At 40.7% G+C, this 24,058-nt stretch overlaps 1 protein-coding gene across 1 annotated transcript in view; it reads left to right on the forward strand.

Annotated features, from left to right (window-relative positions):
• fkbp16 (FKBP prolyl isomerase 16) overlaps nt 1-23,433 on the forward strand; it is a 105,693-nt gene extending 82,260 nt beyond the window's left edge. The window contains exons 7-8 of the mRNA XM_066684204.1: nt 22,987-23,124; nt 23,249-23,433. Of these exons, the coding sequence (XP_066540301.1) occupies nt 22,987-23,124; nt 23,249-23,335 (225 nt within the window). The 3' untranslated portion in view covers nt 23,336-23,433. The remainder of the gene's footprint in view (nt 1-22,986; nt 23,125-23,248) is intronic.
• Nucleotides 23,434-24,058: the final 625 nt, after the last annotated feature.

The raw sequence follows: 24,058 nt of genomic DNA on the forward strand, positions 1-24,058 counted from the left end.
ACACCTACAAACACTTTTGAGTCGCTAATTCACCTACCAACGTGTGTTTTTGGACTGTGGGAGGAAACTGGAGCACCCGGAGGAAACCCAAGCAGACACAGGGAGAACACACCACACTCCTCACAGACAGTCACCCGGAGGAAACCCACGCAGACACAGGGAGAACACACCACACTCCTCACAGACAGTCACCCGGAGGAAACCCACACAGACACAGGGAGAACACACCACACTCCTCACAGACAGTCACCCGGAGGAAACCCACGCAGACACAGGGAGAACACACTAGTGATGTGTCGGTTGCGAACGAACCGGTTCAAAGAGCTCACTCTTGTAAGTGAAGTTTTTTTCTAAGGCTTGTCATTCAACCAATCAGAGAACAACAAGCAAGTTCCAACCCTTCAACCCTCCAAGCTGAGACACTTTGTTTTCCCGAATCTCAATCTCCTCAATCTGCCTTCCAAAAAATAGTTTAAGAATATGTTAAATCAGTTAAATGTTTGTTGACAGTTGTGGTTGTTTTAATCACTACCGTTGAATGCTGCTGTTTTGAACTTTGCAGACTATTTGTTTATTTTATTGCCCATAAATGGATGATTAATTTAATAAGCTCTTTTGTAATACCTACCTTTTGGGTTCCATTGGCTATGTTTCAGAGTTTACAAGTGATTTTTTTATTAAGGTGTTTAAATAAAAATCCAGTTATTTATACAATTAAAAGTGTGAGTGCAATCAGTGAGTTATTACAAGACAGCCATAAAACAATTGGCCATTGCAACACTATTTATTATTTTTAATATTGAACAATAATATTTTCTCCATATAGTCATATAAAATGTAGGTAATATTGTTCTGTACAAGTGGAAGTAAGTGGTAAAACAAAGAGCCATTTAGGAGCCGAAAGAGCCAGCTCCCCAAAAAGAGCCGAAATTCCCATCACTAGAACACACCACACTCCAAATATGTTTCTGAGCATGAAGGTTTATGAGGCTTTTTTATGCTGAAGAAATTTCTGATTTCAGGGATTATTCATTCATTCATTCATTCATTCATTATCTGTAACCCTTATCCAGTTCAGGGTTGCGGTGGGTCCAGAGCCTACCTGGAATCATTGGGAGCAAGGTGGAAATACACCCTGGAGGGGGCGCCAGTCCTTCACAGGGCAACGCACACACACACACACACAAACATTCACTCACACCTACGGACACTTTTGAGTCGCCAATCCACCTACCAACTTGGAGCAGGAATCAAATCCACAACCTCCAGGCCCCTGGAGCTGTGTGACTGTGACACTACCTGCTGCTCCACCCTGATTTCAGGGTTTAGCATTAAAATATTTCTCGTGCGTGTGTCTGTGTGTGTCTGTGTGTGAGTGCGTTCGTAAAACAACCTTGGGTATTAGAAAGGCACTATATAAATGTTACCTATTATTATTATTATCATTATTGTTGTTGTTGTTATTATTATTATTGTTATTAATATTATAGAGATATGCAGAGCTTGAATTAGCAAACACATTTTTCTTCGTCCATGACAAACACAGTGCAGTTCAAAAGATGAGAATCAACATTTTCAACATTATTATAAATATTATTAAAAGTTAATTATAAGGATAATAATTGCTAAAAAATACACTCTTTGGCCAAATGCTTATTCCACATTCCTTCTGAGGTTACAGCTACAAGTACAGACACTGTGATGATCCAGTTTGCCACAGTACCACTTCTGCTCTTCTGGACAGACTTTACACTGGATGTTAAAACATTACAGTGATGATCTGATGCCATTCAGCCAACAACATGAGAACAGTCATTTACCAGTGTTGGGGAATTAGGTCTGGATCTTAAACAAATACCTAAACACATCTTAAAGGTACTAGACAGAACACAAAATACACACAAACTAGTCATGAATGTCAAATCGAGGGCAGCTTTATTTGTTTAGCACTTCTTAATACATGGAGGAGTCATAAGGCAGATGCAGAATTGTATAAGAAAATAGTCCCATGTGAGCAAGCCAAAGGCGACAGTGGCAAGGAAAAACTCCCTCGAAGCTGGAGGAAGAAACCTTGGGAGGAACCAAGACTCACAATGGGGACCCATCCTCCTCTGGTCAGAGCACTTAAAAGAACACTAGATAACATTTGGCTGGACCTGAAAATTTGGCTTGTTGGATATTCATGTGTTGGGTAGGTATTCAGTTTTTTTCTCTTTTTTTTTTTTTTTGGAGACCCTAAACTGCCTCCCTGGAGCTCTGCTTAACCCATGCACACACCGTACCCTCTCCATGGCACAGCGTATCCACAGGTTAGCGAGCTAGGCTAGCGAGCGAAGCCGCTCCGAGAGGAAACCAGCCTGGACACAGGGATTTTTTTTGTGTGTGTGTATTCAGGACCTCCTTCTGAACACGGAAGTTAACCTCTTCCAGAAGCTTTTCTTATTTTTCTCCAAGATCTTTTCTTCCTTTGCTTCCCTGTGTTCTTCTTGTGGCATCTTTGTAATCATCTCCATCTGTTCATCCATTGTTCCAAGTTCTGCCAATAATACCTCCAACACTCGTTCCAGTCCTTCAATCCTCGCGTGTAACTGAGAATTTTGCCTCTGCAGTAAATCTATCTGCCTTTGTTCTTTATTTCTTTCACTGAGACTCTTCATCAGTGACTTCTCCACACTAATACTGTTCGCCAGAATCCTCCTCCAAGCTCCCCTCACTTCCTCCTCATCCGTACTAATCTGATAGATCTTTTCTTGCAAGTACGAAAGGTCTTTCAAATGATCCATTTTAGGCCCAAGAAAAGGACTTAAAAGTTAGTGGTTTTTTAAAAGCAACTTTAAACAGAAGCTGATGTGCTGAATGCTCACAGTTCTCCCGTCAAAGTCTGAATGACTCGAACAGGTCCTCTGTGGCTCTATATATACACGTTCAGCGATGACATCACAAAGGAATATCTGGGCCCTGTCACTGAGTTCTAGAAGAATCACGAATGTTCAGTATGTTCGGGAAAGCCGAAGAAGGTCACAGAAGCAGAGTGAAGGCTCATTCATACTGCCTTTAAGTACATTTACTGATCGCGATCGTTTTTAACGTTGTTGATACAGAGTATATTCAGCTCTGAAAACACCTCTAGAAATGAGCGCTTCTGCAGAGGGCACGTGCAATAATACTGCTGTTATTTCTCACTTCATTCGTTCAAAACACACAGAATGCGCTGTAGACTTCAGCAGGGATTTGCTGTCAGAACCTGCCTGAACGTGGCGTCGTTTCCAAGGCAACAAACACAACGTTCTTTATTTCTATTACAAACAACAATACATTTGCTCATTTTTTCACTGCTATACTTTACTTCCATTCTTTCTAAAATAGGTTATATGCTTTTAAAATCCTATATTATTGGATTATTTTATCAAGTATTAGTTTGGAGCGGACAGCGCTCAAAATGAAATTTAGAAAATATGCTGGAATCGGCTCCGAATCTCGACTCCTTGCACTGGAATCAACCGAACTGACTCCTAGCACTAAGATTGTGACAAAGAGTCGACACACTGCTGGGCATCTCGGAGTCAAGGAATTGATTTTTTAAGGAGTCGACTCCCTCGGTGTGCTGTTGCTGGACAAAGCGCTGTTTTAGTGTTTATTTGTGATTACATATTTTATGTCATTTATTTGTAAAGTATTTTGGAACTTACAGTTTTTAAATACTTTACATCGTGTTTTGTTTTTGCTTGTTTATTTTAAACCTCGTTTATCCCAGAGCAGTGTAGAGAGAGAGAGCTCCTTTAACACCGTTGACTCCAATGAACCAGGATTTTTTTTTTTTTCAACAATTTTTCTTCCACCTCTGTGTTACAATTTTCTGTAAAGTACAGACACGTGTGTATTAAAGCCGCTAAGGCTGTGTTTTTTTGTGATATATACGAGGAAGAGTGGAATGACAGCAGTATTACAGGTGTAAAGTTAGTGTAGTGCAGGTTTTATAAGAGGTACGTGAGGAATAAAGGGTATTAAAAGGTAAGATATTCGTGGTTTGTGTTTTTACGAATATAACGAGCGGTATTAACAGTGTTTAATGTATTTTGAACAAAGAAAAAGAGGAAAAAGACTTAAAAAAAAAAAAAGTTAAGAATTTTCGCAGTTACCCTTTTTAAGTTGGAATTGAAAATTCAAACAAGAGGCTAGTGAATTACGCCAGTGTTAGCCTCATATACTGACATTTGTTTAAGGTAGAAATAAACATTTGAACACGAAAAATGGAGAATAAGAAGCTAACGTCTTCCGAAAGTGACCTTTAAGGTGGAAAGGGGGAAATAAATAAGGAAGGCAACATCAGCTTCGACTAGTGACAACACTAGGAGCACAGAGAGCCGGTGTGTATTTGAGCCTGTGATTGACTTTACTCCGTGTGTTGTGTTGGTTTTGGTGCGGAAGGGAGACTTTAGTCACAGCTGTGAAACCAGCGGCTCTCTTTGCTCCGGTCTCAGTCGGTCAAATAAGCGCGATGCTTCTAGTGTTAAGGTGGAAATGAAAATGCTAATATGAAGATGGAAAGCTATTTTCTGATTTGACATCGTCATTTTTATCACTCGTTTCATATAAGTAAAAAAAAAAAACAAGCAAATTAGGTATTCATTTAATTTTTTTAGCGTATTGGCTTTCATTGAAAAGGCGAACATACCAATAGGGTTAAAGCATGACATACCTTAAGGCTACAACACACAGTGGTAGCCTTAAGAATGGCAGAAGTAAACTTAAGTCAGGTAGAAGCTAATTTAACTCAGCTAACGCTAGCTAGTGCTACCTCACGGAGGCGCAGAGCAGGAAATTTATCTGAGGTATCGCTAGCATAACTGACCTAGCGTTAGCAGGGAAGAAATAACATCAAAGCAATGCCAATGTTAATAAACACAGTACTTCCAAATTGGGTACACTAGAAGATACAGCGATAAACATCATAAATATAGGTTTAGTAAAAATCAACCTGAGTCAGGTAGCTAGTGACGTTAGCCTAGGTCTTTAATTCCTTCGGCAGAATGATAATGTCCGTTAGTCAGGAAACTGGGATTTACTTGCTGAACTCAACTAAGATCCTGATTAATACAAAACGGTTTTAATCTATAGATTAAAATTATGTGAATGAAAAAAACGTACAATGAGTCTAAGCAGTCATGTTACCAAACGGACCAATCACACAGCTCCACACACAGCCCCGGGAATGGAGAGCTTCCACACCCGCAGGGAACCACACCAGAACCCCGGACCCCTGACTTCAAATCGGACCAGAGATAAACAGCTCAAAAAACCATACCCCACCCACAGAAGAGAAAGCCTCTGATTTGAAAACGGCCTCAGGGTGTGTTCAGAATTGTCCAAACCAAACAAAATGAAACATAGTAAAATTTCAGTCACAGCGAGCGGAAACACAGCGAGCGGTGGTAAAATGGATAGGAATGGAGTTAAAACAGCACCAGAATTTCCTCTGCTACATGAACCACAGACGGTCTGCTACAGAGACATTAGGAGATTTGTCCTCAGCTCAGTGTTTGTTTTTAGTGCTCTTTGTTCCCTCGTGGGACACAATTATTGTTACATCTTGGGACTTCAGGTACTGTGTTTGGTTCATTTAGATGCCTTTGGCTCATATTGTATTCACACTTGAAACAAACCGCACCATTCATTCATTTATTCATTGTCTGTAACCCTTATCCAGTTCAGGGTCATGGTGGGTCCAGAGCCTACCTGGAATCATTGGGAGCAAGGCAGGAACACACCCTTGAGGGGGCGCCAGTCCTTCACAGGGCAACACTCACACATTTACTCACACCTACAAACACTTTTGAGTCGCTAATTCACCTACCAACGTGTGTTTTTGGACTGTGGGAGGAAACTGGAGCACCCGGAGGAAACCCAAGCAGACACAGGGAGAACACACCACACTCCTCACAGACAGTCACCCGGAGGAAACCCACGCAGACACAGGGAGAACACACCACACTCCTCACAGACAGTCACCCGGAGGAAACCCACACAGACACAGGGAGAACACACCACACTCCTCACAGACAGTCACCCGGAGGAAACCCACGCAGACACAGGGAGAACACACTAGTGATGTGTCGGTTGCGAACGAACCGGTTCAAAGAGCTCACTCTTGTAAGTGAAGTTTTTTTCTAAGGCTTGTCATTCAACCAATCAGAGAACAACAAGCAAGTTCCAACCCTTCAACCCTCCAAGCTGAGACACTTTGTTTTCCCGAATCTCAATCTCCTCAATCTGCCTTCCAAAAAATAGTTTAAGAATATGTTAAATCAGTTAAATGTTTGTTGACAGTTGTGGTTGTTTTAATCACTACCGTTGAATGCTGCTGTTTTGAACTTTGCAGACTATTTGTTTATTTTATTGCCCATAAATGGATGATTAATTTAATAAGCTCTTTTGTAATACCTACCTTTTGGGTTCCATTGGCTATGTTTCAGAGTTTACAAGTGATTTTTTTATTAAGGTGTTTAAATAAAAATCCAGTTATTTATACAATTAAAAGTGTGAGTGCAATCAGTGAGTTATTACAAGACAGCCATAAAACAATTGGCCATTGCAACACTATTTATTATTTTTAATATTGAACAATAATATTTTCTCCATATAGTCATATAAAATGTAGGTAATATTGTTCTGTACAAGTGGAAGTAAGTGGTAAAACAAAGAGCCATTTAGGAGCCGAAAGAGCCAGCTCCCCAAAAAGAGCCGAAATTCCCATCACTAGAACACACCACACTCCAAATATGTTTCTGAGCATGAAGGTTTATGAGGCTTTTTTATGCTGAAGAAATTTCTGATTTCAGGGATTATTCATTCATTCATTCATTCATTCATTATCTGTAACCCTTATCCAGTTCAGGGTTGCGGTGGGTCCAGAGCCTACCTGGAATCATTGGGAGCAAGGTGGAAATACACCCTGGAGGGGGCGCCAGTCCTTCACAGGGCAACGCACACACACACACACACAAACATTCACTCACACCTACGGACACTTTTGAGTCGCCAATCCACCTACCAACTTGGAGCAGGAATCAAATCCACAACCTCCAGGCCCCTGGAGCTGTGTGACTGTGACACTACCTGCTGCTCCACCCTGATTTCAGGGTTTAGCATTAAAATATTTCTCGTGCGTGTGTCTGTGTGTGTCTGTGTGTGAGTGCGTTCGTAAAACAACCTTGGGTATTAGAAAGGCACTATATAAATGTTACCTATTATTATTATTATCATTATTGTTGTTGTTGTTATTATTATTATTGTTATTAATATTATAGAGATATGCAGAGCTTGAATTAGCAAACACATTTTTCTTCGTCCATGACAAACACAGTGCAGTTCAAAAGATGAGAATCAACATTTTCAACATTATTATAAATATTATTAAAAGTTAATTATAAGGATAATAATTGCTAAAAAATACACTCTTTGGCCAAATGCTTATTCCACATTCCTTCTGAGGTTACAGCTACAAGTACAGACACTGTGATGATCCAGTTTGCCACAGTACCACTTCTGCTCTTCTGGACAGACTTTACACTGGATGTTAAAACATTACAGTGATGATCTGATGCCATTCAGCCAACAACATGAGAACAGTCATTTACCAGTGTTGGGGAATTAGGTCTGGATCTTAAACAAATACCTAAACACATCTTAAAGGTACTAGACAGAACACAAAATACACACAAACTAGTCATGAATGTCAAATCGAGGGCAGCTTTATTTGTTTAGCACTTCTTAATACATGGAGGAGTCATAAGGCAGATGCAGAATTGTATAAGAAAATAGTCCCATGTGAGCAAGCCAAAGGCGACAGTGGCAAGGAAAAACTCCCTCGAAGCTGGAGGAAGAAACCTTGGGAGGAACCAAGACTCACAATGGGGACCCATCCTCCTCTGGTCAGAGCACTTAAAAGAACACTAGATAACATTTGGCTGGACCTGAAAATTTGGCTTGTTGGATATTCATGTGTTGGGTAGGTATTCAGTTTTTTTCTCTTTTTTTTTTTTTTTGGAGACCCTAAACTGCCTCCCTGGAGCTCTGCTTAACCCATGCACACACCGTACCCTCTCCATGGCACAGCGTATCCACAGGTTAGCGAGCTAGGCTAGCGAGCGAAGCCGCTCTGAGAGGAAACCAGCCTGGACACAGGGATTTTTTTTGTGTGTGTGTATTCAGGACCTCCTTCTGAACACGGAAGTTAACCTCTTCCAGAAGCTTTTCTTATTTTTCTCCAAGATCTTTTCTTCCTTTGCTTCCCTGTGTTCTTCTTGTGGCATCTTTGTAATCATCTCCATCTGTTCATCCATTGTTCCAAGTTCTGCCAATAATACCTCCAACACTCGTTCCAGTCCTTCAATCCTCGCGTGTAACTGAGAATTTTGCCTCTGCAGTAAATCTATCTGCCTTTGTTCTTTATTTCTTTCACTGAGACTCTTCATCAGTGACTTCTCCACACTAATACTGTTCGCCAGAATCCTCCTCCAAGCTCCCCTCACTTCCTCCTCATCCGTACTAATCTGATAGATCTTTTCTTGCAAGTACGAAAGGTCTTTCAAATGATCCATTTTAGGCCCAAGAAAAGGACTTAAAAGTTAGTGGTTTTTTAAAAGCAACTTTAAACAGAAGCTGATGTGCTGAATGCTCACAGTTCTCCCGTCAAAGTCTGAATGACTCGAACAGGTCCTCTGTGGCTCTATATATACACGTTCAGCGATGACATCACAAAGGAATATCTGGGCCCTGTCACTGAGTTCTAGAAGAATCACGAATGTTCAGTATGTTCGGGAAAGCCGAAGAAGGTCACAGAAGCAGAGTGAAGGCTCATTCATACTGCCTTTAAGTACATTTACTGATCGCGATCGTTTTTAACGTTGTTGATACAGAGTATATTCAGCTCTGAAAACACCTCTAGAAATGAGCGCTTCTGCAGAGGGCACGTGCAATAATACTGCTGTTATTTCTCACTTCATTCGTTCAAAACACACAGAATGCGCTGTAGACTTCAGCAGGGATTTGCTGTCAGCAACTGCCCGAACGTGGCGTCGTTTCCAAGGCAACAAACACAACGTTCTTTATTTCTATTACAAACAACAATACATTTGCTCATTTTTTCACTGCTATACTTTACTTCCATTCTTTCTAAAATAGGTTATATGCTTTTAAAATCCTATATTATTGGATTATTTTATCAAGTATTAGTTTGGAGCGGACAGCGCTCAAAATGAAATTTAGAAAATATGCTGGAATCGGCTCCGAATCTCGACTCCTTGCACTGGAATCAACCGAACTGACTCCTAGCACTAAGATTGTGACAAAGAGTCGACACACTGCTGGGCATCTCGGAGTCAAGGAATTGATTTTTTAAGGAGTCGACTCCCTCGGTGTGCTGTTGCTGGACAAAGCGCTGTTTTAGTGTTTATTTGTGATTACATATTTTATGTCATTTATTTGTAAAGTATTTTGGAACTTACAGTTTTTAAATACTTTACATCGTGTTTTGTTTTTGCTTGTTTATTTTAAACCTCGTTTATCCCAGAGCAGTGTAGAGAGAGAGAGCTCCTTTAACACCGTTGACTCCAATGAACCAGGATTTTTTTTTTTTTCAACAATTTTTCTTCCACCTCTGTGTTACAATTTTCTGTAAAGTACAGACACGTGTGTATTAAAGCCGCTAAGGCTGTGTTTTTTTGTGATATATACGAGGAAGAGTGGAATGACAGCAGTATTACAGGTGTAAAGTTAGTGTAGTGCAGGTTTTATAAGAGGTACGTGAGGAATAAAGGGTATTAAAAGGTAAGATATTCGTGGTTTGTGTTTTTACGAATATAACGAGCGGTATTAACAGTGTTTAATGTATTTTGAACAAAGAAAAAGAGGAAAAAGACTTAAAAAAAAAAAAAGTTAAGAATTTTCGCAGTTACCCTTTTTAAGTTGGAATTGAAAATTCAAACAAGAGGCTAGTGAATTACGCCAGTGTTAGCCTCATATACTGACATTTGTTTAAGGTAGAAATAAACATTTGAACACGAAAAATGGAGAATAAGAAGCTAACGTCTTCCGAAAGTGACCTTTAAGGTGGAAAGGGGGAAATAAATAAGGAAGGCAACATCAGCTTCGACTAGTGACAACACTAGGAGCACAGAGAGCCGGTGTGTATTTGAGCCTGTGATTGACTTTACTCCGTGTGTTGTGTTGGTTTTGGTGCGGAAGGGAGACTTTAGTCACAGCTGTGAAACCAGCGGCTCTCTTTGCTCCGGTCTCAGTCGGTCAAATAAGCGCGATGCTTCTAGTGTTAAGGTGGAAATGAAAATGCTAATATGAAGATGGAAAGCTATTTTCTGATTTGACATCGTCATTTTTATCACTCGTTTCATATAAGTAAAAAAAAAAAACAAGCAAATTAGGTATTCATTTAATTTTTTTAGCGTATTGGCTTTCATTGAAAAGGCGAACATACCAATAGGGTTAAAGCATGACATACCTTAAGGCTACAACACACAGTGGTAGCCTTAAGAATGGCAGAAGTAAACTTAAGTCAGGTAGAAGCTAATTTAACTCAGCTAACGCTAGCTAGTGCTACCTCACGGAGGCGCAGAGCAGGAAATTTATCTGAGGTATCGCTAGCATAACTGACCTAGCGTTAGCAGGGAAGAAATAACATCAAAGCAATGCCAATGTTAATAAACACAGTACTTCCAAATTGGGTACACTAGAAGATACAGCGATAAACATCATAAATATAGGTTTAGTAAAAATCAACCTGAGTCAGGTAGCTAGTGACGTTAGCCTAGGTCTTTAATTCCTTCGGCAGAATGATAATGTCCGTTAGTCAGGAAACTGGGATTTACTTGCTGAACTCAACTAAGATCCTGATTAATACAAAACGGTTTTAATCTATAGATTAAAATTATGTAAATGAAAAAAACGTACAATGAGTCTAAGCAGTCATGTTACCAAACGGACCAATCACACAGCTCCACACACAGCCCCGGGAATGGAGAGCTTCCACACCCGCAGGGAACCACACCAGAACCCCGGACCCCTGACTTCAAATCGGACCAGAGATAAACAGCTCAAAAAACCATACCCCACCCACAGAAGAGAAAGCCTCTGATTTGAAAACGGCCTCAGGGTGTGTTCAGAATTGTCCAAACCAAACAAAATGAAACATAGTAAAATTTCAGTCACAGCGAGCGGAAACACAGCGAGCGATGGTAAAATGGATAGGAATGGAGTTAAAACAGCACCAGAATTTCCTCTGCTACATGAACCACAGACGGTCTGCTACAGAGACATTAGGAGATTTGTCCTCAGCTCAGTGTTTGTTTTTAGTGCTCTTTGTTCCCTCGTGGGACACAATTATTGTTACATCTTGGGACTTCAGGTACTGTGTTTGGTTCATTTAGATGCCTTTGGCTCATATTGTATTCACACTTGAAACAAACCGCACCATTCATTCATTTATTCATTGTCTGTAACCCTTATCCAGTTCAGGGTCATGGTGGGTCCAGAGCCTACCTGGAATCATTGGGAGCAAGGCAGGAACACACCCTTGAGGGGGCGCCAGTCCTTCACAGGGCAACACTCACACATTTACTCACACCTACAAACACTTTTGAGTCGCTAATTCACCTACCAACGTGTGTTTTTGGACTGTGGGAGGAAACTGGAGCACCCGGAGGAAACCCAAGCAGACACAGGGAGAACACACCACACTCCTCACAGACAGTCACCCGAAGGAAACCCACGCAGACACAGGGAGAACACACCACACTCCTCACAGACAGTCACCCGGAGGAAACCCACACAGACACAGGGAGAACACACCACACTCCTCACAGACAGTCACCCGGAGGAAACCCACGCAGACACAGGGAGAACACACTAGTGATGTGTCGGTTGCGAACGAACCGGTTCAAAGAGCTCACTCTTGTAAGTGAAGTTTTTTTCTAAGGCTTGTCATTCAACCAATCAGAGAACAACAAGCAAGTTCCAACCCTTCAACCCTCCAAGCTGAGACACTTTGTTTTCCCGAATCTCAATCTCCTCAATCTGCCTTCCAAAAAATAGTTTAAGAATATGTTAAATCAGTTAAATGTTTGTTGACAGTTGTGGTTGTTTTAATCACTACCGTTGAATGCTGCTGTTTTGAACTTTGCAGACTATTTGTTTATTTTATTGCCCATAAATGGATGATTAATTTAATAAGCTCTTTTGTAATACCTACCTTTTGGGTTCCATTGGCTATGTTTCAGAGTTTACAAGTGATTTTTTTATTAAGGTGTTTAAATAAAAATCCAGTTATTTATACAATTAAAAGTGTGAGTGCAATCAGTGAGTTATTACAAGACAGCCATAAAACAATTGGCCATTGCAACACTATTTATTATTTTTAATATTGAACAATAATATTTTCTCCATATAGTCATATAAAATGTAGGTAATATTGTTCTGTACAAGTGGAAGTAAGTGGTAAAACAAAGAGCCATTTAGGAGCCGAAAGAGCCAGCTCCCCAAAAAGAGCCGAAATTCCCATCACTAGAACACACCACACTCCAAATATGTTTCTGAGCATGAAGGTTTATGAGGCTTTTTTATGCTGAAGAAATTTCTGATTTCAGGGATTATTCATTCATTCATTCATTCATTCATTATCTGTAACCCTTATCCAGTTCAGGGTTGCGGTGGGTCCAGAGCCTACCTGGAATCATTGGGAGCAAGGTGGAAATACACCCTGGAGGGGGCGCCAGTCCTTCACAGGGCAACGCACACACACACACACACAAACATTCACTCACACCTACGGACACTTTTGAGTCGCCAATCCACCTACCAACTTGGAGCAGGAATCAAATCCACAACCTCCAGGCCCCTGGAGCTGTGTGACTGTGACACTACCTGCTGCTCCACCCTGATTTCAGGGTTTAGCATTAAAATATTTCTCGTGCGTGTGTCTGTGTGTGTCTGTGTGTGAGTGCGTTCGTAAAACAACCTTGGGTATTAGAAAGGCACTATATAAATGTTACCTATTATTATTATTATCATTATTGTTGTTGTTGTTATTATTATTATTGTTATTAATATTATAGAGATATGCAGAGCTTGAATTAGCAAACACATTTTTCTTCGTCCATGACAAACACAGTGCAGTTCAAAAGATGAGAATCAACATTTTCAACATTATTATAAATATTATTAAAAGTTAATTATAAGGATAATAATTGCTAAAAAATACACTCTTTGGCCAAATGCTTATTCCACATTCCTTCTGAGGTTACAGCTACAAGTACAGACACTGTGATGATCCAGTTTGCCACAGTACCACTTCTGCTCTTCTGGACAGACTTTACACTGGATGTTAAAACATTACAGTGATGATCTGATGCCATTCAGCCAACAACATGAGAACAGTCATTTACCAGTGTTGGGGAATTAGGTCTGGATCTTAAACAAATACCTAAACACATCTTAAAGGTACTAGACAGAACACAAAATACACACAAACTAGTCATGAATGTCAAATCGAGGGCAGCTTTATTTGTTTAGCACTTCTTAATACATGGAGGAGTCATAAGGCAGATGCAGAATTGTATAAGAAAATAGTCCCATGTGAGCAAGCCAAAGGCGACAGTGGCAAGGAAAAACTCCCTCGAAGCTGGAGGAAGAAACCTTGGGAGGAACCAAGACTCACAATGGGGACCCATCCTCCTCTGGTCAGAGCACTTAAAAGAACACTAGATAACATTTGGCTGGACCTGAAAATTTGGCTTGTTGGATATTCATGTGTTGGGTAGGTATTCAGTTTTTTTCTCTTTTTTTTTTTTTTGGAGACCCTAAACTGCCTCCCTGGAGCTCTGCTTAACCCATGCACACACCGTACCCTCTCCATGGCACAGCGTATCCACAGGTTAGCGAGCTAGGCTAGCGAGCGAAGCCGCTCTGAGAGGAAACCAGCCTGGACACAGGGATTTTTTTTGTGTGTGTGTATTCAGGACCTCCTTCTGAACACGGAAGTTAACCTCTTCCAGAAGCTTTTCTTATTTTTCTCCAAGATCTTTTCTTCCTTTGCTTCCCTGTGTTCTTCTTGTGGCATCTTTGTAATCATCTCCATCTGTTCATCCATTGTTCCAAGTTCTGCCAATAATACCTCCAACACTCGTTCCAGTCCTTCAATCCTCGCGTGTAACTGAGAATTTTGCCTCTGCAGTAAATCTATCTGCCTTTGTTCTTTATTTCTTTCACTGAGACTCATCATCAGTGACTTCTCCACACTAATACTGTTCGCCAGAATCCTCCTCCAAGCTCCCCTCACTTCCTCCTCATCCGTACTAATCTGATAGATCTTTTCTTGCAAGTACGAAAGGTCTTTCAAATGATCCATTTTAGGCCCAAGAAAAGGACTTAAAAGTTAGTGGTTTTTTAAAAGCAACTTTAAACAGAAGCTGATGTGCTGAATGCTCACAGTTCTCCCGTCAAAGTCTGAATGACTCGAACAGGTCCTCTGTGGCTCTATATATACACGTTCAGCGATGACATCACAAAGGAATATCTGGGCCCTGTCACTGAGTTCTAGAAGAATCACGAATGTTCAGTATGTTCGGGAAAGCCGAAGAAGGTCACAGAAGCAGAGTGAAGGCTCATTCATACTGCCTTTAAGTACATTTACTGATCGCGATCGTTTTTAACGTTGTTGATACAGAGTATATTCAGCTCTGAAAACACCTCTAGAAATGAGCGCTTCTGCAGAGGGCACGTGCAATAATACTGCTGTTATTTCTCACTTCATTCGTTCAAAACACACAGAATGCGCTGTAGACTTCAGCAGGGATTTGCTGTCAGAACCTGCCCGAACGTGGCGTCGTTTCCAAGGCAACAAACACAACGTTCTTTATTTCTATTACAAACAACAATACATTTGCTCATTTTTTCACTGCTATACTTTACTTCCATTCTTTCTAAAATAGGTTATATGCTTTTAAAATCCTATATTATTGGATTATTTTATCAAGTATTAGTTTGGAGCGGACAGCGCTCAAAATGAAATTTAGAAAATATGCTGGAATCGGCTCCGAATCTCGACTCCTTGCACTGGAATCAACCGAACTGACTCCTAGCACTAAGATTGTGACAAAGAGTCGACACACTGCTGGGCATCTCGGAGTCAAGGAATTGATTTTTTAAGGAGTCGACTCCCTCGGTGTGCTGTTGCTGGACAAAGCGCTGTTTTAGTGTTTATTTGTGATTACATATTTTATGTCATTTATTTGTAAAGTATTTTGGAACTTACAGTTTTTAAATACTTTACATCGTGTTTTGTTTTTGCTTGTTTATTTTAAACCTCGTTTATCCCAGAGCAGTGTAGAGAGAGAGAGCTCCTTTAACACCGTTGACTCCAATGAACCAGGATTTTTTTTTTTTTCAACAATTTTTCTTCCACCTCTGTGTTACAATTTTCTGTAAAGTACAGACACGTGTGTATTAAAGCCGCTAAGGCTGTGTTTTTTTGTGATATATACGAGGAAGAGTGGAATGACAGCAGTATTACAGGTGTAAAGTTAGTGTAGTGCAGGTTTTATAAGAGGTACGTGAGGAATAAAGGGTATTAAAAGGTAAGATATTCGTGGTTTGTGTTTTTACGAATATAACGAGCGGTATTAACAGTGTTTAATGTATTTTGAACAAAGAAAAAGAGGAAAAAGACTTAAAAAAAAAAAAGTTAAGAATTTTCGCAGTTACCCTTTTTAAGTTGGAATTGAAAATTCAAACAAGAGGCTAGTGAATTACGCCAGTGTTAGCCTCATATACTGACATTTGTTTAAGGTAGAAATAAACATTTGAACACGAAAAATGGAGAATAAGAAGCTAACGTCTTCCGAAAGTGACCTTTAAGGTGGAAAGGGGGAAATAAATAAGGAAGGCAACATCAGCTTCGACTAGTGACAACACTAGGAGCACAGAGAGCCGGTGTGTATTTGAGCCTGTGATTGACTTTACTCCGTGTGTTGTGTTGGTTTTGGTGCGGAAGGGAGACTTTAGTCACAGCTGTGAAACCAGCGGCTCTCTTTGCTCCGGTCTCAGTCGGTCAAATAAGCGCGATGCTTCTAGTGTTAAGGTGGAAATGAAAATGCTAATATGAAGATGGAAAGCTATTTTCTGATTTGACATCGTCATTTTTATCACTCGTTTCATATAAGTAAAAAAAAAAAACAAGCAAATTAGGTATTCATTTAATTTTTTTAGCGTATTGGCTTTCATTGAAAAGGCGAACATACCAATAGGGTTAAAGCATGACATACCTTAAGGCTACAACACACAGTGGTAGCCTTAAGAATGGCAGAAGTAAACTTAAGTCAGGTAGAAGCTAATTTAACTCAGCTAACGCTAGCTAGTGCTACCTCACGGAGGCGCAGAGCAGGAAATTTATCTGAGGTATCGCTAGCATAACTGACCTAGCGTTAGCAGGGAAGAAATAACATCAAAGCAATGCCAATGTTAATAAACACAGTACTTCCAAATTGGGTACACTAGAAGATACAGCGATAAACATCATAAATATAGGTTTAGTAAAAATCAACCTGAGTCAGGTAGCTAGTGACGTTAGCCTAGGTCTTTAATTCCTTCGGCAGAATGATAATGTCCGTTAGTCAGGAAACTGGGATTTACTTGCTGAACTCAACTAAGATCCTGATTAATACAAAACGGTTTTAATCTATAGATTAAAATTATGTAAATGAAAAAAACGTACAATGAGTCTAAGCAGTCATGTTACCAAACGGACCAATCACACAGCTCCACACACAGCCCCGGGAATGGAGAGCTTCCACACCCGCAGGGAACCACACCAGAACCCCGGACCCCTGACTTCAAATCGGACCAGAGATAAACAGCTCAAAAAACCATACCCCACCCACAGAAGAGAAAGCCTCTGATTTGAAAACGGCCTCAGGGTGTGTTCAGAATTGTCCAAACCAAACAAAATGAAACATAGTAAAATTTCAGTCACAGCGAGCGGAAACACAGCGAGCGGTGGTAAAATGGATAGGAATGGAGTTAAAACAGCACCAGAATTTCCTCTGCTACATGAACCACAGACGGTCTGCTACAGAGACATTAGGAGATTTGTCCTCAGCTCAGTGTTTGTTTTTAGTGCTCTTTGTTCCCTCGTGGGACACAATTATTGTTACATCTTGGGACTTCAGGTACTGTGTTTGGTTCATTTAGATGCCTTTGGCTCATATTGTATTCACACTTGAAACAAACCGCACCATTCATTCATTTATTCATTGTCTGTAACCCTTATCCAGTTCAGGGTCATGGTGGGTCCAGAGCCTACCTGGAATCATTGGGAGCAAGGCAGGAACACACCCTTGAGGGGGCGCCAGTCCTTCACAGGGCAACACTCACACATTTACTCACACCTACAAACACTTTTGAGTCGCTAATTCACCTACCAACGTGTGTTTTTGGACTGTGGGAGGAAACTGGAGCACCCGGAGGAAACCCAAGCAGACACAGGGAGAACACACCACACTCCTCACAGACAGTCACCCGGAGGAAACCCACGCAGACACAGGGAGAACACACCACACTCCTCACAGACAGTCACCCGGAGGAAACCCACACAGACACAGGGAGAACACACCACACTCCTCACAGACAGTCACCCGGAGGAAACCCACGCAGACACAGGGAGAACACACTAGTGATGTGTCGGTTGCGAACGAACCGGTTCAAAGAGCTCACTCTTGTAAGTGAAGTTTTTTTCTAAGGCTTGTCATTCAACCAATCAGAGAACAACAAGCAAGTTCCAACCCTTCAACCCTCCAAGCTGAGACACTTTGTTTTCCCGAATCTCAATCTCCTCAATCTGCCTTCCAAAAAATAGTTTAAGAATATGTTAAATCAGTTAAATGTTTGTTGACAGTTGTGGTTGTTTTAATCACTACCGTTGAATGCTGCTGTTTTGAACTTTGCAGACTATTTGTTTATTTTATTGCCCATAAATGGATGATTAATTTAATAAGCTCTTTTGTAATACCTACCTTTTGGGTTCCATTGGCTATGTTTCAGAGTTTACAAGTGATTTTTTTATTAAGGTGTTTAAATAAAAATCCAGTTATTTATACAATTAAAAGTGTGAGTGCAATCAGTGAGTTATTACAAGACAGCCATAAAACAATTGGCCATTGCAACACTATTTATTATTTTTAATATTGAACAATAATATTTTCTCCATATAGTCATATAAAATGTAGGTAATATTGTTCTGTACAAGTGGAAGTAAGTGGTAAAACAAAGAGCCATTTAGGAGCCGAAAGAGCCAGCTCCCCAAAAAGAGCCGAAATTCCCATCACTAGAACACACCACACTCCAAATATGTTTCTGAGCATGAAGGTTTATGAGGCTTTTTTATGCTGAAGAAATTTCTGATTTCAGGGATTATTCATTCATTCATTCATTCATTCATTATCTGTAACCCTTATCCAGTTCAGGGTTGCGGTGGGTCCAGAGCCTACCTGGAATCATTGGGAGCAAGGTGGAAATACACCCTGGAGGGGGCGCCAGTCCTTCACAGGGCAACGCACACACACACACACACAAACATTCACTCACACCTACGGACACTTTTGAGTCGCCAATCCACCTACCAACTTGGAGCAGGAATCAAATCCACAACCTCCAGGCCCCTGGAGCTGTGTGACTGTGACACTACCTGCTGCTCCACCCTGATTTCAGGGTTTAGCATTAAAATATTTCTCGTGCGTGTGTCTGTGTGTGTCTGTGTGTGAGTGCGTTCGTAAAACAACCTTGGGTATTAGAAAGGCACTATATAAATGTTACCTATTATTATTATTATCATTATTGTTGTTGTTGTTATTATTATTATTGTTATTAATATTATAGAGATATGCAGAGCTTGAATTAGCAAACACATTTTTCTTCGTCCATGACAAACACAGTGCAGTTCAAAAGATGAGAATCAACATTTTCAACATTATTATAAATATTATTAAAAGTTAATTATAAGGATAATAATTGCTAAAAAATACACTCTTTGGCCAAATGCTTATTCCACATTCCTTCTGAGGTTACAGCTACAAGTACAGACACTGTGATGATCCAGTTTGCCACAGTACCACTTCTGCTCTTCTGGACAGACTTTACACTGGATGTTAAAACATTACAGTGATGATCTGATGCCATTCAGCCAACAACATGAGAGCAGTCATTTACCAGTGTTGGGGAATTAGGTCTGGATCTTAAACAAATACCTAAACACATCTTAAAGGTACTAGACAGAACACAAAATACACACAAACTAGTCATGAATGTCAAATCGAGGGCAGCTTTATTTGTTTAGCACTTCTTAATACATGGAGGAGTCATAAGGCAGATGCAGAATTGTATAAGAAAATAGTCCCATGTGAGCAAGCCAAAGGCGACAGTGGCAAGGAAAAACTCCCTCGAAGCTGGAGGAAGAAACCTTGGGAGGAACCAAGACTCACAATGGGGACCCATCCTCCTCTGGTCAGAGCACTTAAAAGAACACTAGATAACATTTGGCTGGACCTGAAAATTTGGCTTGTTGGATATTCATGTGTTGGGTAGGTATTCAGTTTTTTTCTCTTTTTTTTTTTTTTTGGAGACCCTAAACTGCCTCCCTGGAGCTCTGCTTAACCCATGCACACACCGTACCCTCTCCATGGCACAGCGTATCCACAGGTTAGCGAGCTAGGCTAGCGAGCGAAGCCGCTCTGAGAGGAAACCAGCCTGGACACAGGGATTTTTTTTGTGTGTGTGTATTCAGGACCTCCTTCTGAACACGGAAGTTAACCTCTTCCAGAAGCTTTTCTTATTTTTCTCCAAGATCTTTTCTTCCTTTGCTTCCCTGTGTTCTTCTTGTGGCATCTTTGTAATCATCTCCATCTGTTCATCCATTGTTCCAAGTTCTGCCAATAATACCTCCAACACTCGTTCCAGTCCTTCAATCCTCGCGTGTAACTGAGAATTTTGCCTCTGCAGTAAATCTATCTGCCTTTGTTCTTTATTTCTTTCACTGAGACTCTTCATCAGTGACTTCTCCACACTAATACTGTTCGCCAGAATCCTCCTCCAAGCTCCCCTCACTTCCTCCTCATCCGTACTAATCTGATAGATCTTTTCTTGCAAGTACGAAAGGTCTTTCAAATGATCCATTTTAGGCCCAAGAAAAGGACTTAAAAGTTAGTGGTTTTTTAAAAGCAACTTTAAACAGAAGCTGATGTGCTGAATGCTCACAGTTCTCCCGTCAAAGTCTGAATGACTCGAACAGGTCCTCTGTGGCTCTATATATACACGTTCAGCGATGACATCACAAAGGAATATCTGGGCCCTGTCACTGAGTTCTAGAAGAATCACGAATGTTCAGTATGTTCGGGAAAGCCGAAGAAGGTCACAGAAGCAGAGTGAAGGCTCATTCATACTGCCTTTAAGTACATTTACTGATCGCGATCGTTTTTAACGTTGTTGATACAGAGTATATTCAGCTCTGAAAACACCTCTAGAAATGAGCGCTTCTGCAGAGGGCACGTGCAATAATACTGCTGTTATTTCTCACTTCATTCGTTCAAAACACACAGAATGCGCTGTAGACTTCAGCAGGGATTTGCTGTCAGCAACTGCCCGAACGTGGCGTCGTTTCCAAGGCAACAAACACAACGTTCTTTATTTCTATTACAAACAACAATACATTTGCTCATTTTTTCACTGCTATACTTTACTTCCATTCTTTCTAAAATAGGTTATATGCTTTTAAAATCCTATATTATTGGATTATTTTATCAAGTATTAGTTTGGAGCGGACAGCGCTCAAAATGAAACTTAGAATTTCGCTATTTCTGGAATCGGCTCCGAATCTCGACTCCTTGCACTGGAATCAACCGAACTGACTCCTAGCACTAAGATTGTGACAAAGAGTCGACACACAAAGAGTCGACGGGCATCTCGGAGTCAAGGAATTGATTTTTTAAGGAGTCGACTCCCTCGGTGTGCTGTTGCTGGACAAAGCGCTTTTTTAGTGTTTATTTGCGATTACATATTTTATGTCATTTATTTGTAAAGTATTTTGGAACTTACAGTTTTTAAATACTTTACATCGTGTTTTGTTTTTGCTTGTTTATTTTAAACCTCGTTTATCCCAGAGCAGTGTAGAGAGAGAGAGCTCCTTTAACACCGTTGACTCCAATGAACCAGGATTTTTTTTTTTCAACAATTTTTCTTCCACCTCTGTGTTACAATTTTCTGTAAAGTACAGACACGTGTGTATTAAAGCCGTTAAGGCTGTGTTTTTTTGTGATATATACGAGGAAGAGTGGAATGACAGCAGTATTACAGGTGTAAAGTTAGTGTAGTGCAGGTTTTATAAGAGGTATGTGAGGAATAAAGGGTATTAAAAGGTAAGATATTCGTGGTTTGTGTTTTTACGAATATAACGAGCGGTATTAACAGTGTTTAATGTATTTTGAACAAAGAAAAAGAGGAAAAAGACTTAAAAAAAAAAAAAGTTAAGAATTTTCGCAGTTACCCTTTTTAAGTTGGAATTGAAAATTCAAACAAGTGGCTAGTGAATTACGCCAGTGTTAGCCTCATATACTGACATTTGTTTAAGGTAGAAATAAACATTTGAACACGAAAAATGGAGAATAAGAAGCTAACGTCTTCCGAAAGTGACCTTTAAGGTGGAAAGGGGGAAATAAATAAAGAAGGCAACATCAGCTTCGACTAGTGACAACACTAGGAGCACAGAGAGCCGGTGTGTATTTGAGCCTGTGACTGACTTTACTCCGTGTGTTGTGTTGGTTTTGGTGCGGAAGGGAGACTTTAGTCACAGCTGTGAAACCTTAAGAACGGCAGAAGTAAACTTAAGTCAGGTAGAAGCTAATTTAACTCAGCTAACGCTAGCTAGTGCTACCTCACGGAGGCGCAGAGCAGGAAACTTATCTGAGGTATCGCTAGCATAACTGACCTAGCGTTAGCAGGGAAGAAATAACATCAAAGCAATGCCAATGTTAATAAACACAGTACTTCCAAATTGGGTACACTAGAAGATACAGCGATAAACATCATAAATATAGGTTTAGTAAAAATCAACCTGAGTCAGGTAGCTAGTGACGTTAGCCTAGGTCTTTATTTCCTTCGGCAGAATGATAATGTCCGTTAGTCAGGAAACTGGGATTTACTTGCTGAACTCAACTAAGATCCTGATTAATACAAAACGGTTTTAATCTATAGATTAAAATTATGTAAATGAAAAAAAACCTTATGCCGCATGACGTGATTTTCACATCCGCATACACAACCCAATGCTGCTGGGTTGCTGTTGTGAACCCAAATAAAGTCAAAATAACCCAACATCATGACCCAACATGCTCAACACAGCAATTGGGTTAAAAAAATAACCTAACATTTTTTAGAGTGCACACAGTCACCCGGAGGAAACCCACACAGACACAGGGAGAACACACCACACTCCTCACAGACAGTCACCTGGAGGAAACCCACACAGACACAGGGAGAACACACCACACTCCTGTGTGACTGCGACACTACCTGCTGCACCAAACCACACCATAGTTTGTTTAAAAAACAGACTGAGACCCACCTGCATAGGTTGTCCCTCTTCACTTGTTTGGTGTGTACCACACTTATATTAATGAACCTACAGGACTAACAGAGCAATCAAAACAGGGTTCGTTATAACCAAACCAAAGCTGACAAGTTTGAACGCACCTTGACCACGTTTGCTTCCATTTGTTGCAGTTTCCTGCTGTGGATATTTGATATGATGCACCTTAAAGTAGATGAACTGAAATATTCTGTGTATGCACAAACCTGTGGACATGTGCATGCTACAGTTCTGCAAAAAGCACATGTTCAGGCAGGTGCTATACATTCTTTGTTTTCCCTCTACAGGCCATACACGCTGAACTATCAAAGCTGGTCAAGAGACAAGCAGGAGTCGCTGAGATGCAGAAATGGAACGCAAAAACCGCTCAGCTGCTCGGCGAGAACATAGCACCGTTCCTCTCGGCGCCCAAAAAGAAGCCTGCTGTAAGTGAATTACTTCCACTGACCTGGGACTCGGTGAGGAAACAACAACCAACAACAAACAGAAGTGTCAAATTATGCTTTTATCCTTTGGTGTTGTTCATGCTGCTGTTACCTGCTGTTTCAGGGCATGTCCTGGAAGCTTCTGCTCGGTGCTCTGGTGGTGGCCTTGGGCAGTTTAGTCACCTCCATGGTCCTGACTGCAAGAAACTAACTTTCTCTGAAGCACTTTGAAGCTAATGTCTGTTTGCAAGTCCTGAAAATGACCATTCCGGTAAAGACGGAGAAGTGAGAGAGTGCAATGGACTCAGCTTCAGCGCCGAGACCCACCGACGTACCCATGAGAAAATGGAGGTGTAAACAGAGAGAAACTGAAATATTTTAATGACTGTGCTGTCACTTGTTAATTGAAGCAATAACCTGTAGAGCTTTTCAGAAGACGCCCCTGTGACTAGACTGTGCATTGGAGAAGTGATTCATATATTGTAATGCTGATTTTAATAATGTGACGGCAGCTATTTTAAGGTAAACCAGACCCTACTCTCAATCCTGTTTCATGTGAGGTCCCAGATAGCAATGAATGTATGGCCCAAATATGGCACATCAGCAGTTCTCATATGGCCCAAGTTTGGCCTTGAATGAAGTGTTAACTCAGGGCAAGTCTGGCTGCCGGGACTCTGCCACCATTACTCCACACTAGCAGGTGTTACGACCTGGCCAACTAGGACAGTTTTTTGGGGATATGTATTGTTGGTGTTTTTACAATTAGTGAACCAGAAAAATGATTTCAGGAGTGACCCAGGCCAAAACAACAAACAAAGACTACTTTGAGTACACTAACTAACTTGTGCAGGACGACAACAACAAAGACACAGTGCTAACCTTACTCCCTTGCTACAGATAATCAGAGACAAAACCCCAGTTCCCCAAACAAAAT

Source organism: Hoplias malabaricus, chromosome 11 (assembly GCF_029633855.1).
Source record: "Hoplias malabaricus isolate fHopMal1 chromosome 11, fHopMal1.hap1, whole genome shotgun sequence".
Lineage (NCBI taxonomy): Eukaryota > Metazoa > Chordata > Actinopteri > Characiformes > Erythrinidae > Hoplias > Hoplias malabaricus.